Source organism: Psittacula echo, assembly GCF_963264785.1.
Source record: "Psittacula echo genome assembly, chromosome: 10".
Classification (NCBI taxonomy): Eukaryota; Metazoa; Chordata; class Aves; order Psittaciformes; family Psittacidae; genus Psittacula; species Psittacula echo.
The window spans coordinates 4,442,069-4,458,907 of NC_137741.1; the positions used below are offsets into that span (position 1 = coordinate 4,442,069).

General features: G+C 38.2%; 1 protein-coding gene across 2 annotated transcripts in view; it reads left to right on the forward strand.

Annotated features, from left to right (window-relative positions):
* The window catches only part of CIB2 (calcium and integrin binding family member 2), a gene marked incomplete at both ends in the record, with an annotated part of 38,609 nt that extends 24,831 nt beyond the window's left edge, over positions 1–13,778 (forward strand). For both annotated transcript variants that reach the window (XM_080626403.1, XM_080626404.1), the window contains 3 exons: positions 9,161–9,308; positions 9,405–9,600; positions 13,757–13,778. In XM_080626403.1, the coding sequence (XP_080482529.1) occupies positions 9,161–9,308; positions 9,405–9,600; positions 13,757–13,778 (366 nt within the window). The remainder of the gene's footprint in view (positions 1–9,160; positions 9,309–9,404; positions 9,601–13,756) is intronic.
* Between the last annotated feature and the right edge of the window lie 3,061 nt (positions 13,779–16,839).

Consider the following 16,839-nt stretch of genomic DNA (forward strand, 5'->3'; position numbering starts at 1 on the left):
TCTGCCAGAGGTTTTGCCGTGTGAGTTTGATATCCTGAAGGAATGTGGCATGCTGAGGTCTGCCCTTTCCTGTTACTGTTTAATAGCAAACCCAGGCACAGAAACTGGAAAATATTTAGGTGGATGTCTGTCTTGCAGAGGTAGTCAGGGTAGATGGTAAATGAGTAGGAAATATAAATCTAGTGGTCTTTCCACTTTGCATATATTGATCCTTAGAAGCCAGTGGGATTTCTGAGTGAAAAGCTGGTTAGCAAGCAGAAATTCTTATCCCGTTGTGTTGACAGGAAATTTACCAGATTATTTGTTATTATTTAGTCAGTTCCACAATTTAATGTGGTTTTAATGATTTTATTTTTCTAACAGTTCATTGAATTCTGCTTTTCTTTCATGGATGCCAATTATTTGACAGCTTTAAAGTTTTATCATGTAGATACAATTATTTTTTCACTGTTACACTTGCATGAAGTGTTATTAAGCTTTTTAAGAGCCATGACATAAAAACCTTGTAACTGATGGCCTTCCACTTCATTTTAATGATTTAGAAATTCTTCATTAATGTTGTAAGATATCGAATATGTGAGGGGGAAAAAAAAAAGTACAGCCATAACCATTCAGATGTCTTATAAATGTTTCACGTAAGTTTTGTACAACACAAATGTTTGTATTGTTTTTCTTATTATATAAATAAGGAAATTAGGCAACAGGCAAAATGACTAACACTTGTGAAAAATGCCCTGTGTTTTAGTTACCTCAAATTGAGTTCCATTTGGAGATAGCAACAAAGATTTAAAACTTGATTATCTAAAATTAGATTTGAGACATAATTAGGGATCAAAACCAGTAGCCTGCAAGAAGTTGCTAGCACAAGCAGACCTAATGAGGCCCTCAGACTGTATTCTGAAGTCGAGTATTAAATGACTCAATGGAGCTAAAAGTTAGAAGTTGGAATGCCTGATCTAAGTCATCTTTGTATGAGATCATGGGATCACATTGAGATATCAGCAGGTGAATAGAGAACAGTCGTGCACAACTTTTCACAAGGACAATGAAGTATTCCATGAAATTACGTACAGCCAGCTGCCGTAGTGTGGCTATGTCGAGGAATTCATTGCTGCAAGACATTTTGGCAAAGACAGCATTAGTCTGCAAAAATTACTTAAGTGCTTTTTGGAGCAGAATGCCACAGATTGCTATCAGGAGGATCACTGTGTACATTTCCCCTAGAAGCAATCCCTAGGCCTGCTGGATTTATTCTTAATGGCCAGTGAGATTTACCCGAGATGATTTAATCAAAGGACTGCTTTTAGCAGTTACTTGGAACCAGTCATTTGAAGCTTACCAGCTAGTACAAAAGGAGAAAGATGGTTCATCTCGAAATAGGAATATTTGCCTGACTTACTGAAGTGCTCTTACATTGGATGGGCAGCTGTATTAAAAATGCAAATCAGTGTTGTATGGAATACAGTACAGGAAAAATTATTAACGGTCTTAACAATGTGAATATAAACTATGCAGCTTTTTTAGTAGCTGGGAGAATGAAATAGCATTGTCTAAATACGTGGGAGCATCTTGAAGTATTCTGATTGTTTTCAGCCGTCTGTCATTTTTGCTTATGCATAAATATTGAATTCCTCTCTTTGGGGTAAAATGTATCATCCCCAAGTGGTTTTGATTCATTCATCCATTTCTGCAAATGGTTTTATCTCTCTAACATGTCTGCAACTCATTCATCACTGTAGCATCTTACGTGGTTGTACTGGCACTTCTGGAATGGACAATCAAAGTTCTTTAAGTTTTATGTTGTTATCTCTAGCATATTGGTAGTGCAGTATGAAATTCTCTGCCTCTGTTACATGACTTCAGAGTTGAGTTGCCAGTTACTGAGAGTTGCCTTGTGAAAAGTAAAGGCTGAGTTCAGTAAGGAAGGTGAGAGATGATAATCACACACATTCTTTTTGGCTTCAGTGATACAGGATTGAACACTTAAGGAACAGCTTATTCTGTGAAGACTTTAGGCACGGGAGATTACTATATTTACAAGGAAGCCTGGTACTTAAGATGAGAGAAACCAGAAATTTTATACTGGACTATGATTAGATTTTTAGAAACAGGAGCTTATCTTGCTACCTTAGCAATCTTAGGTGATAATGATAGTAGGCTTCCTTGTAGACTTCCATATGTGAGTGGATCATAATCTATTTTCTTGCATGACATCAAGTCTTCGAGACTTTCTGACCCTGCTTTAGCAGATGTCTTCAGTGTAATCGAACTTTATTTTGTGAAAATAACAGGACAATACTCAATGTCAGATTTTATACTAAGTCTCTCCCAAGTCTCCTAAGGCTGTGGAAGAACCTTGGAAATATTGCTGTCAAACTGCTCATTGTATTTCAGGAATTCTAGCAGTTCATAGAGAAAGTGCTTTCAACAGCTTGTTTCCAGTAAAACATCAGTTAGAGGAGAGCAAAGCTTCCTCTGTAACTCTTTCAAAACATTGACACTAAAAGATATTAAAATGCCACCTAGAGTCTCTGTTATAAACCACAGTCAATCTGGTCATGGAGCATTTGATACCTGCCCAGATGGGAGAGGGCAGGAAGAGTCTTTCACCTAGAGCTCATTTTCCAAGCTATCTAGGTAGTAACTTTAGCTCATATATATGAAGTAAAAAATACATCTTTAACCTTTGCAACTTGACCAGAGAACTAAATAAATCGTTAAGGTGATTTTTTTCTTCAAGTAAATTTTCATCAAGGTGAAGACAAAGCCAACATTCAAATCTTAAAATAGGACTAAATGAACTAAATGTCTATTGAATTCTAATAAAATTAGTGATAATTTCAATGCACCTGGCTTTTTTCACATACACATTACATTTCTTGTTACTGGCAATGCTGAGCACAATACCACTGCACATTCTGACAAATGGATAGAATCAATAATGCACTTTTCTAAATTAGATTCTGCTACTATAAAGAAAGATCTTTACCTCAGGCATTAATGTTTTGAGCCAGGATTTTTGGATTTAAAAAGAATAATAAAAACCCCAGCTGACGCTCACTTACTTCAATTGGTGATGAATTATTCACCAGCTCATGATTCTTAAAAGTTGAAAGTCAGGACAAGAAATAAATAAATAAAGAAGGGGCAGATGCTTTAAGTTGATTAGATCTACCGTTACACTGAAGTTACCAGAGCTGGTTTACTCCATCTGCTTCAGTGCAGTCTCTGTTCCCTAATTTTGACAATCTTGGTTCCACAGGCAGCAGTCTAATAAAATAACTTAAGGGCATATGGGCTCCTGTGAGATTGCAGCAATTAATGCTGCAGAATTGTAACAATGATGTGGGCTGTTCAGGATGAGAGCATGTAGAAAGCAAAAGTGTCTTTATTTCAAAACAAAACAGATTTCACTCGCATTATCCCATCATTCCTACAGAGCGAGATTCAGCAATGTAACCTGATGACAGAGATCACGTATGAGTTGTACAAGTGGGTGGCCATCTTCTTAGTGACACATACATCCCTAATTGTCTGAACGTTCAAATTGGTGTGTGGTCCGTCTCTGGTTATTGTAGTGTAGAGCAATTCTTCTGTCAGGAATTGGGCATAAGAGGACTTCCTAGAGGGGAAACATTTTTGTTTCATTCACTTTACAGTCCGTTGCTTTCTCTTTTTTGGCTCATGAAGTATCTTCATTGATCCTCACAGGCTTTGTCATTAGCTGCAGCAGTGAGTAAGGTAGTTCATAAATCCACACACTACGGAAACAGACTGACCACAGAAATCGGTCAGGAGAGAGAAAGGACACACAGGGAACAGTGAATTGGTCACACATTTCAGAAGCAGTGTTAGCACCCTATTTCTGGTAAGTCTAAATGTGAATGTATGTGAGTGGCTTCAAAATAAGGTGAAAACACTTCCTACACTTTAAATAGGATGGAATTTTAGAAGTGATTTCAATGGGTCCACAGTTTCCAAGCTTTCCATGTAAAGGCAATGACACTTGAAGGAGCAGGTTGATTCTTCTCAAGCCCCCGCCCCTGCTCTGGCTAGTCTTTGCCTGCAGCTTATCCCAACTTTATTGTCTCTGCATCCAGCTAGTTATTTCTAGTATAGTTCTCGTGTCCCCAACATAAGAAAGACCTGGAATTGCTGGAACAAGTCCAAAAAGGGCCATGAGGATGATCAGGGGGCTGGAGCACCTCCCATAAAAAGACAGGCTGAGAAAATTGGGGCTCTTCAGCCTGGAGAAGAGAAGCTGCATGAAGACCTCAGAGCTGCTTCCAGTGTCTGAAGGGGCCTACAGGGATTCTGGAGAGGGACTCTTCATCAGGAACTGGAGCAATAGGACAAGGGATGATGGGTTCAAACTTACACAGGGGAGATTAGGTTAGATATCAGGAAGTCTTATATCTAAGACTGCTTTGTGCATTAACTGTCTTCCCAATGTCAGTGGGGACTTATGTTTAAATACAAAACAAAAATAATCATCGTGTTTCTGTAGACATAAACCTGAGAAGTGTTTTGTAATGACTGTTCAGCATCTCTACCTCAGTTGTCTTGACCTATCTTACAACTTTACTTGCAACCTTTTATTTTCAAAGCACAGTCAGCTCGTGATACAGTACTTTAATTTGTCAAGCTGCAAAATGGATAGGGCAAAAGGACAGCTCAGTTCTTTCCTAGAGCCTGTGAGGGAAACTAGGAAAGAGGGGAAAGTAACAAGTGACTTGGTAATTTTTAGCTGTAATTTTTGGAGTAAACCCTATAATAATTTCTTAGAAAATTAATGACTATGTGTTGTTGTATGTGTTCTAAATATGTGTGTTGGAATATGTGACATTCAAAAATGTATATCGTGTTCTCACACAGTTATCTGAGTAGACGAAGTGATTGTTAACAAGATGGATGGAACGTTTAGGAGAATTATCTAAAGCCACTACAGCAGCATCCATCTGCAAAACAGCAGAGTTTCAGCTGTAACAAAGTTATTTATTGTTTCTGTCTCCTCTCTCATTTTTATTGTGAGAGGACAGAAGTAGCTTTTTAAAAAGACAAGGGTAAGTTTTTAGTTTTAAAAGGATTCTTTTTTAAACAATTAGTGCTTGAGGGAAAGCAATCTATGAAGGAACAGTATCATTTTCTTCTTTACTCCCTTCCCCCATAGCTTTTCCTTTAAATATGATGGAACCCTAATCTGTGCTCTTTGGAGCAGAGGTAATGAAATTACAGAAAGGATGTGAAAAGTATCTGTGAAGGTAAGCTAATACTTTCCATTGTGTAAGCTGCAGATATACTGCCTGAAGTCACATAATATGAGAAAGTTAAAGGAATCAATATGAGGAAAGATTTTATTTTTCATTTAGGTTTTAGACCTAAGCATGCTTCTTAAATAACTCTTTGCCCAATAGATCTCTATTGAATTCCTTGTTAGTTCATCTGTAATTTCAAGATCTCTCACGTGCCAGATAGATGATTCATCTTATGCAACTGCAATATGCTTATTCAGTCAGGGAGCTCATGCCTAGCATTTCTAATGCAGAAAGTCCTGGGTTTGATATGTGCACTGCTGATAGGGCCATTTGCATCTGTGTACTCCTTGTTTGTTACCCAATACTGCCTCTAAGGTGTCACTTTACAACTGTTACCATGACACTTAGTTTGATGAGGTTTGTTCCAAAGAAAGCAATATATATTTTAGAAATAAAGATGACTTTTCTGATATATTTTCTCATTTCCTCTGATGTTTAGTATTCTCTAATATTAAATATTGAACAGATACACCATTTTCTTTCTGTACTTTTAGGAAGAAAATGTGCCTTTTTCATGTATTTCAGCCCAAATTAATCTTACTTTGGGTTATTAATAAGAGGACAATTTGAAACAATAGAATCCATTGTTTTGCACTGTGCATCTGTATGCATATTCATACCAAAACAGGCATATTTCTAAGCACTCAAGTTGTATACTTTACCCTTAGCAATGCTCACAGATGTGCATCTGCTTTGCCTCCTCTACACATCGCTCACATGATGTGAGTGATCATTACGTATCCTTTTACAGCAACTTTCAGCCATCTGGCTAATTCTGGAGTGTTGTTTTTCATTCTAAGACTATAGAGAGACATGACCCTGCTGCCTTTTTTGAGGCTGTTGTCTTTTCATTTTCAGGAATCCCTCTTTTCTATTCTATTTAATGTCTTAGTTTTTTTTATTTGTCCTGGTTCTATCTATCTGAACTGTGAGCTCAGCCTTATGTATTCAGCTCGGAGCACAGTGAGCTTACTACTGTTGTACCCTTTGAAATCCATAAGCATGCTCCCTGTTGTGGAATTTCTTCGGTCATGGAACCCTGAAGGAGAATTTGAATTTAGTATTGACTGCTTTAATGGGCTGCCATTTGATCTTACGGCTTTGTGGCCCCTACTTCACCTATCTGTTAGAGCAGCCTTATTCCTGGCCATTGTCTCTGCCAGAAAGGCCGGAGAGATCTTGGCTTTTAGTAGTGAATTTTTAATCTTAGAATCGTTTAGGTTGGAAAAGACCTTTTAAGATAGTAGAATCTAATCATTAACACAGCACTGCCAAGTCCACCACTAAAACTTGTCTGTAGGTGCCACATCTATGTGTCTTTTAAATACCTCCAGGAATGGTGACTTGGCCACTGCCCTGAGCAGCCTGTTCCAGTGCTTAACAACTCTTTCAGTGAAGCAATTTCTCCGAACATCCAATCAAAACCTCTCCTGGTACAGCTTGAGGCCATTTCCTCTTGTCCTATCACTTATTACTTGGGAGAAGAGACTTGACACTCACCTTGACCTATTCTTCCTTTCAGGTAGTTGTAGAGAGCAATAACATCCTTCCTGAGCCTTCTTTTCTCTAGGCTGAACAAACTCAGTTCCTTCAGCCCAGTTCACTTTACCAGCTCCATTGACCTTCTCTGGACCTGCGCCAGCACCTGAATGTCTTTCTTGTGCTAAGGGGTACAGAACTGAAGCCAGTACTCAAATCCTGACTGTCTTAGGGAATAATGTTTCCAATGTCTGTTTCTCAGATCTCACCCATCCTCAGAAGACTGACACACACATACACTTAAATGGCTTGTCATTAGATGGGTATTTGCCTTTTTGGCAGACTCCAATTGGAGTCTTTTGGCACACCTTCCATTTCTCTCAGAGAAATTAAGCTTTTGTATGTTATGCTCGTCTTTTAACAAGAGTCCTTAAAATCTTTTCATTATTTGATGCTAAAACAAAATATATCCTAAATGTTATCTCTGTGTGGGTGACAGATTTCATTATGCTTCCACGTTCCCCCTTGATTCAGTTGAACACCTTTATCTTCAGCTCTTGTTGTAAGCTGCTGCACACCATTTAACAGTTGTTGAATTTCACTTCAGAGGCAGCTGCATATTAGTGCTAAGTAGCCCAATTCTTGTAAGGTACTTTGTGTTCCTTTAAGGTGAAGGATACTAGATAAATATAAAACATCAGTCTGTTCAAGTACCTTTGCTTTGGACATGCTGCTTGTATTTTTTTTTTTTAGTCTCCATGGGCATGCAGAAAATGTGTTCTATAGAAGTGTCTATTCTGTGTGTGAATTATCAAGGAAGACTTGAAATAAAGTGAAAAATAATATTTTCTGGTCCTTTACCTCACATATAGCTGTTTAATGAAATTTCATTGAAAGTAATTGGATGAGTTCTGAATGCCTGTTAGCTAAACTTATAGGAAAAACAGAAATTAAATGGATATACAACCGAGCTCTGAGCTTTCACAGTACTGCTTCTTCTAAAGCCCAATAAAATGCTGCATGCATATTAAAAACAGTGAACATGATACGCCACCACCAAGGCTGCTTACATTTATAGGACATCAGTATGTTAATTAGTGTCTTGGCTTCAGGTACGATCTGTAGAACGGTTTTGATGAGGTGCTGCTCACAGCTCAAATGATGTTTGTGTAGTTTGTTCATTTTCAGCTAAATTCATAGAATCCTAGAATGGTTTGGGTTGGAAAGGGCCTTAAGATCATCCAGTTCCAACCCCCTGCCATGGGCAGAGACACCTCACACTAAACCATGTTGCCCAAGGCCCTGTCCAACCTGGCCTTGAACACTGCCAGGGATGGAGCATTTACCACTTCTTTGGGCAACCTGTGCCAGTGCCTCACCACCCTCACAGTAAAGAATTGAATAGATTTTCCCAGTTTTATAGATGTAGCTATAAATTCATTTTGGGTTTTCACATAATTGTGAGAAAGATGTCTTATTACTGTAAAAACATTGGGTTTGGACTTCAGCGTAATGAAGCAACTTTTGCTTGCTTGTGTGTTTATGGTTTTAGAATATTGTCTTATTCAGGATAGGTTTGACACAAACTTGGCTTATAGAGTTCTAGAAAGAGATCCTAGTATCATCTGCAGAAATGAAATTTCATTTAAAACTCCAGAGTCTGTGGTCAGTTCAACCAGAGGTAAAGTACTGATGTGTATCACAGTGAAAATGGAAGATTTCAATATTCTACTGGGATGTGACCCTACATCCTTAACTAACAGGTTTGGTTTGGCTGCTGGTTGGTTGATGGTGCCACATCAGTCAGGTGTGGAATGCAGATATTTGGTTTCTAAAGTGGTTTCATAAATAATATTTGTTCCTACAGCCTTAGGTCACGTGGCATAAAGACCCCATTCTGTTTCACTGGCTTTCCACCTTGTCTCCCCATTTCCTTCCCCTCCTCTCATGCCCAGTTCATGTATGTGCTATCTTCTTTATGTAGGAGCTCTAACTCTCCTGACCATGACAGTCTTAATCCCTATCAGGAACCTGCTATGTGCAAATGATCTTCACACTCTAAGTACCTTTACCCTTACAGTTACACAGCACGTGTTCCACACAGGAAAAATGAAGTGAGCATCAGTTTAGAGAGAATGAATAGCAATGGAGCTGAGAAAGCCTGGGTGAGCACTGGTACTATGCAGCAGCATCTTCTGCTGACACTTTCTGCTAAAGCATAACGATGGAAGTTTTTAGATGGATTTTGGAAGGAAAATAAAGTTGTCTTCAAAGAACCAACCATGGAGTGAAATACTTATTAACAGGGGACCTGTGAGATTTTGACCTTCCAAATACTAAACCCAAAATATATCTGTCTCTCACAGGAGAATCCCTTCAAGGAAAGGATTGTGGAATCTTTCTCAGAAGATGGAGAGGGCAGCCTCAGCTTCAATGACTTTGTGGATATGTTCTCTGTGCTCAGTGAAATGGCTCCCAGAGAGCTTAAAGCAATCTATGCCTTCAAGATCTATGGTACTGTTTTGGGATGCTTTTGTATGTCTTTTTCATTTGAAGTAAATTAGTATGAGAGTTGCTGGTGATCTTTTCTTTGATTCTTTTATTGTTTAGATTTTAACACAGACAACTTCATTTGTAAATCAGACTTGGAAAAAACCCTCAATAAGCTGACCCGAGAAGAGCTAACAGCAGAAGAAATCACTCTGGTTTGCGAGAAAGTGATAGAAGAAGCTGACATGGATGGTGATGGGAAACTGGGATTTGCAGATTTTGAAAACATGATTTCCAAAGCGCCAGACTTCCTCAGGTATTGTTTTAAGGAAAGGGCAGTCTCTTGCATGTTATCAGGTACTTTTTTAAGATAACACTGTGTAATACAAGAAATATAAGAAACGCCAGACATAAGTACTTCACTCAAGAGCTGACTAGAGGATGACTGCTTACTCTAACTCAGTTTACTTTTCGAGAGCACATTCCAGATCTCTCCTAACTTGAAAACTAACAGCTTATCATCTTTGGGTTTTGTTTTATTTTTGTTTGTGTGATTTTGAACAAAGCTCAAATTCATATTGTTCTCAAGCCTTTAGCAAGGATCCATGCTATCTGAATAGGTATGTGTGTAAATACTGTATGCACGTTCCAAATATACATGGTAACACATTGATCTTTTGTGCTGACAAGATGAGAGCTAGAGGACATTACAGTGGTACGGTTGATGCTGGTAGCAGAAAATCAATTAAACTGATGCATTACTGCAGTAATTCCATCTCCACTGTTAACCAGTTTTGGGTTTTTTTGATTGTTTCTAACTGATTTTTTTTATTGTTGTTGCTGAGTTTCTTCCCAATAATCTGCGGGTAAGCCCCTGCTATCTTAAGAAGGTTTTTCTTGCATGCTTCATATTTAAAGAGGCTTTTTGAAAAGGACAATAACTTGATATTTTTACACCTTAATAAAGCATCCTACATAAACTTACAGTTAAGCCTATAGAAATACAGGGATAGACCTTCTTTAAGAAATTACAGTGAACCAGCCAGTAAAATAACATACTCCCAGACTGGAAGGAGTTCATATTTGAATCTTTAATCCACTGGCAGAGTAGGCTGAAGTTAAAATCTAGGTCTAAATTCCTCCCCAAAATTAAGTGGTCTGGGTTAACTGTGTCTAATAGTAAATGCTTGATAACCTGAACCAGTTTTTTCCATAATCTTTGCTCATAGACACTGTTGTGAAGTTGATAGTGTTGCTGTATGTCTGGTGATGATGATAACACCTAAACTCTAATATCTGGGAAGATGAATAATCCAACAACTGTCTGCAAGTTTTAAGTGTCCTGCAGAACACAGAACAGTTTATTTCTTTCATTAATGAAATTTCTGAGGACAGACATTATAACCAAATGATTAAAATGATTCTACAATAGAGCATGAGGACATGATTCCTGTGAACCCTCAGAAACTTCAGTGCCTCAAGAGGATATGCCTCAAAGTTAATGTGGACGCATTTTATACCTTAGAAACATGTCAGGTATTCCTTGACTAATCAAGTGTAACAACAGAAACTCTTTTAGAATAAGATACGTATTGTCACTATGGTAAGGCTCAGCTAAGTAGGTATTCTAATATTTTATTTACATATATTTCCACCTAAGAAAATATTTTCTTTATACTGTTATCCGTATTAGAAACTGCTGGGGTCAGGTAGATTCCTTCAATCAATCAAACGGCTGTAGTGTACCTGCAGATCTGGTATAGAACAGAGATCAAATGTGAAGAATTGAAGGCAGATTTGAAGACTCAGCAGAAGCTGCAGCTTCAGAAATTTCCTGTGCCATGACTGACTTCACTGCTGTGTTGTAAAGGCTTGGCAAACTGCTGACTGAGAATACCAAGCTGAGGATGCTGTGCAGTCCTGTAATTTCCTGAGAAAGCAGAGGGGCATTTGCCACTGTAGTCACTGGAATGACCGTCATAATTATTTTTGTTTTCCAAGTTTGTGATGTTTTGGGAGGCTGAGGAGATGAGTGGAAAAACCTGAGTGGTGGGTACTCAGCAGTGCAAGAAGATGAGTAAAAAGAGGGATAAGTTACAAGTATGCTTTGCCATTGCTTGAGCAGGTGATTTCTGCTCTGTTACATGGGTCCAGTGCTTCCCTGACTTCTGACAAACATTGAGAACTTTCATCATATGAACTATCTAACTGTAAAATATCATCATCATTAATATGAGATAAGAAGTTACTGAGGAGGAATACCTTGTTTACCCTGTTTGTGGAAAGCCTTTGAAGGCCAGATTCCCATAACAATATGCACTGTGTTTTTGAAGCCCTTTTTCATACAGCTCAGTATGTTTGGGTCTGTTTAAGCTGTCATCCTCTCATGCATACTTAATAGATACAGCAGGCATTAATTTTGGCACCATGATGCAGGCTTTGACCTGGTGCAAGCTAAAGTTCATCCGCTGTACATTGACTGATTTTCCTTATAATTTATTTCTCAAGCCTTTACTTAATGACCCTGTGTAAGTTTAATCTCCTGCAGACAGCCTTTGCAAGCTCTGTACTGCTGTCAAGCAGATGAAGCTGCAGTACAAGGCTGCTGCTTGATTTGCACTGCTGTGGTTGGGGAATTTTTTTAAGCCTAGAAGAAAACACTGCTAATGGTTGGCCAGGGAAGAAGATATATGCATTTTTGGCTGTTATCCCAGAAGCTTGAGTAAGCTGTAAATGATAATGTCAGTTGTTAGTTCAGAAAATTTGATCCCAGTAGGCTTATTTCACTCAAATTTGCTATCATTAAGAAGCCACTTGTAGTTTAATGGCAGTATTAGCCGTCTGAACTGGCACTAGCTGAGTGTTCTGTTCTGCAAGACTGGTTACGTTTTCCACAGGAAATTGTTTTATAAATCATCCTGGAAGTTTAAGCTTATTTGAATGCCTGAAGGTGAAACATACTATAACAATTGGAAATGGAGTCTGAGCAGAATATGGCATTAGTAACACCTGGGAGCTGCCAGAACTAGACAGAGAAACAACAAGGCGTTACTGGAAACGCAGCTTTTCTGAAACCTTACTGGGCCTTCACCCATATGACAGCAGGTGCCCTGACTCCAGTCCTACCTGAAGCTTAAGTAACAGAAGCTCTCTTATGAGAAATGTACATGTCATAAGACCTGTCCCAACATGTGGATTATCTAGTTCTCAAGGACTAAAATTAGAGCTAGTGACAAATGGGCACGAGATGTTTAGTGAGAAAGCAGAGGAAAGGAATAGGTTTTGTTAGTGTTTTTCACAGAATATTTTAGCTGCTGCTTAGTAAAAAGCTTAATCTCCAAAATGATACAAGACATTTCTAATAGAGATTCCCATTGAAGTGGTTTTGGCTTTATTTTTGTTTTTACGGAGTCATGACTAAAAAGTTTTCACATCTAATGCTGTGAATTTTTTAGCTCCTAGATATTGCCTGTGTTTGCCAACTTTTCAACAGGTTGGATCAATGTGGGGCTCTAGACACTGCCTGAGCTGTGAAAAAGTTTCATCTTTCTGTTTTTCTAAAACACTAGTGCTGGTATCTTTCACAGTACTTAGGGTAGTGTGCCAGACTGCTGTACATCTTACCTTTCAGTGTCACCCAGACTGAAGACATTCCTACATACAAAGTTCCTAGGTACTACTGTGAATATAAAACTTTGTATCCTCTGAATACATAAAGGGCTTCCTTCAGTGAATTCCTGACTCGCATCAAATGGCTGTGACTAAGTTAGAGCATTTTTTTTGTAAAATGAAATCCAAAACCTGTATATCCAGAACTTTTTAACCTCCCAAATACTCTAAACCTTGATAGTTTTCTTTCAGTATAGGCATCAAAATGGTAGAACTTACATATAAAAATACCTAATAATCCCTTCTTATTTCAGTGAAGAAAGAAGCATATGGTTTATACTGTTGTGACATTGAACAGGGATTACTAACTAAAGAAAGTGAGCTTTCAGTGTGCCCTCTTTAAATTGTCTTTTACTGTCCTGCTAAGATGCTCAGGAGTTCTTCTGAAAACTGATGGCAGGAGTAAGGCATGCTGCTTGCCTGTTTGAGAGTGCAAAGAGAAGATAAAATCAGGATCTCCTGGTCCTAGCAAGGGAAACAACAAATTTATCTACCTAGTTTGACTTGCTTAGAAACCCAAATACTGTGCCGTAGCAAAAGTACCACTGGGAAACATTTAGCTCTGCTGTATATCCAGTAAATAGGTCAACTTACACTTGATTTACTCCAGTGCTGAGCTTACTGCCCTGAGCTCACATTTTCAGAAGGTGGAGTTTTCTCCCAGAATGCTTAAATCTTCCTAAGAGCACAAGAGAAGAGATTCAGATATATTACACAGCACCTTCCTTTTTGTACTTGAAAGAAAATGTTGTGCATAATGACAGGTGTGTTTCTATCTCTTAATCTTTTTCTTTCCTTTGCAGTACTTTCCACATAAGAATCTGAAGATGTTTCTGTGACCAGTGTTATCAGAAATGACTTGCCAGTCCAGCCTTTCTGAATCTCAGGCACTCTGGGGGCTTTTTGTCCTCTAATTATGGCTTCTTAGAACTCAGCAGAAAGTACTGAAATCATTCTGGTCCTCGAAGAGACAGAAGCATCATGTGATCCACAGGATAGTTGGAGCAGTCACATTTTTATCTTCACTGCTGGCCAAGCACTGTGGAAAGGATGGTTGGTTTTTGGGTTATGGTTGGTTTTTTTTTTTTTCCTTGTCTTTTTTTAAACAGGCAGATTCAGAATATTGTTAAAGGTGTTTGCACATAGTTTTTATATTTATGAATATTTAATACTGCTCTGAAAAGTGCAAAAAATAAAGACAGAAAGATTAGCTTTGATGACTTTTCCAAAAGTATTTGAAAGAAAGCAAGGGCCTTAAGTAATGAGATGCCTCTATCACTGTGTTGTACAGCTGGGGATCTTGCATGGAAATTCCCTTAGGTGAAAGAACCGCAGTCAGGATGAAGCTCCCAGTGTTGAAGACAACCACATCCCAGGTTTGCCTTTCAGTCCCTGAAATGGCAGTTGCTGGGTTTGGTGCTTACCTTCAACTGATATTTTATGGATTGTCATGTCCTTATGAAACTTGAAATATTTGCCTTTTGTATATGGTAACTGTATACACAATTCCTTTCTTCCCAAGGTAAATGTTAAAACTGTGTCCTTATTCTCAAATGGGGTCCTGCATTTTAGTCATTCTATGGGCTGATAATGTTGAATGGAAGAATCTGATGATCTGTAACTCATGAAGAAGTTAAAGAAGCACAGAACAACTACTAAGGGCATGAAAAGACGTTTTCTTTCTAAACCAGCTATGCAATCTTTCCCATGAAATGCATGAATGCAGCTTTGTATTTCTCTTCCCTCTCCAGCTGGAAATCAGCTAGATTGTTCTTTCATTGTGTTAGTTCCAGTATTGTTTAGGTACTGGGGCCTGAAGACAATCATATGTGTATTACTGTTCTAACAGTCAATAGAAGGGCTCTGTCACTTACATGGCTTCTGTATCAAAGTCATCACAATTAAATCTTTTGATGCATTCTATTGTGCTTTGGGAATTCTTGGGCTAAGCACATACTAATTTCCTTTCTGGTCATTATTCCAGTTACTATAAAATTGAATCTTTCTAAGGAGCAGATTAAGTTAGATGTATTGGTTGGTTCAAACAATTTGCAAGACATTGGCATTAAGAGAGATTATGGTAAAAATTACTTCCTGTTCCTCAAAATACCAACCTAATAGTTTTTTATTCCTTTCAAGACAGGCATTTAATCCTGAAGGCCTCATGAGATGTATTTTTCTGACACAATTATTATGTATTGTGAAATACCAGGTTGCAAGATTCTGGATCAGATGATTCAGACAAGAAGGAACCAGTGCTGATGACATAGATCACTTCCTTTTAACATCGGGGTTCTTTTTCTATGTTTTAAAACTTCTATTAGCTAAAATTCTTTCCTTCCTCACACTGTGGTGTTCCACGATTAGATCCTGCTCTTCACTTAAAGGAAGACCTCAGTTGCCTTGGAACTGCTCAGTGTATTTTTTCCCTGTGTCCTCCCTGACCTGAAAGTCACAAAGCAGTTGAAGAAACACTTGGGCTTGCAGTCAGGTATTTAACCCTTGAGTCATCCTACTGAGCTGAGAAACAAAGAGAGAAAGAAGTCAGGAGCACCCTGTGAAGGAATATTCCTGTCCATAGTTCAGGGAGAATTCTTGCAGAATACTGCGGATACAAATTATGCAATTGTCTTAACTCCCTTTATTTTTTGACTGATGTTCACCTCCTGTAACAAAAACCCCATCAACATTATATGTTCCTGGAATTTGAGACAGAGATGTACTCCAAATGCTTCCAGAGCAGAAGAATCCCATCCAGCAGTAGGTAAGTTGTTATATCACTTCATAGCAAAGTTAAGGAATACATTTCTAAACAAGCTTTGTATTTGTGGTTTCTTAGTTGTCTGTAGTTGGATGTATTAGAACTGAAGCCTTTGTTATAGCAAGTGTTGAGTGAATTAGAAGTGCAGCATGATGGCTTCACTAACTAGCAAGTGTTTCTTCAACCGGCTTATTTATTCAAAAGGAACTATCAGGCTGTTGAGAAAGAAACTGAAACAGTAAAAGAGATTTAAAATAATTTTGGATGTGGCCTAAAAGAAAGAGGATATAGATTCTTTACTGCAGAAAAGGTTTTGAATATGAATGGATATTTCTTTATCTGCCTTCAAAAATAGACTAAGTATTACCTAAAGCCTCTATTAAAATAGCTAAGAGTGTGTGTGTATGTGTGTGTATGTGTTCAGCTTATATACATTCAAAGCAATTTAGGGACAAAAATGAGCTGGTGGAAGTGAATAAAACAGTGTCAAAAAGCAAGTAACAATTATGTTATTTATTAATGCAGTTTAGCTTATCATTGTTTTAAAGGAATACCATAAACCGAGACTTATAACAGCCTGCAGTCCAAAACCTGATCTTCATTACTTCTGTATTAATCTGCAGTAACTCTGCTGAGTTCAGTGGAATTAACTAATGTTTCTGTAATTGGATCTGCATTGAGGAAAGCAGTTGGGTTTTTGCTGCAGTTCTTTGTGCTCTCTCATGCCCTTTTAATGTTATCTTAAAATGCTGAATGCTCTTTTGTTAGTCGATAACCACCTGGTCCTCTTTGCCAGCAGGCTCAGGGTCGGAATCTCTTGCAATTTCTCCGAATCATATAGAAACAGTCTACTTTCTTTTTCCCCTAGGGCTTATTTTTGTCTCCGTGTACGTGTTAGAGGCACTTCTGATCCAGCATCACAAGGTGGCACCATAACATCGAATCAGGTCATGACTTCCTTTCACTGCTTTGGCCGCTCTGGGGTACTGCATAGGATCTCTGATGCTTCAAACAAAAACAGGAAAACTTGGTGAATTACTGATTTTAGAACTGCAGATAATTACATAGAAAGTTTCATATTTGATCAGATTCATGAAGTTAAATCTTACAAGGGGCAAAACTAAC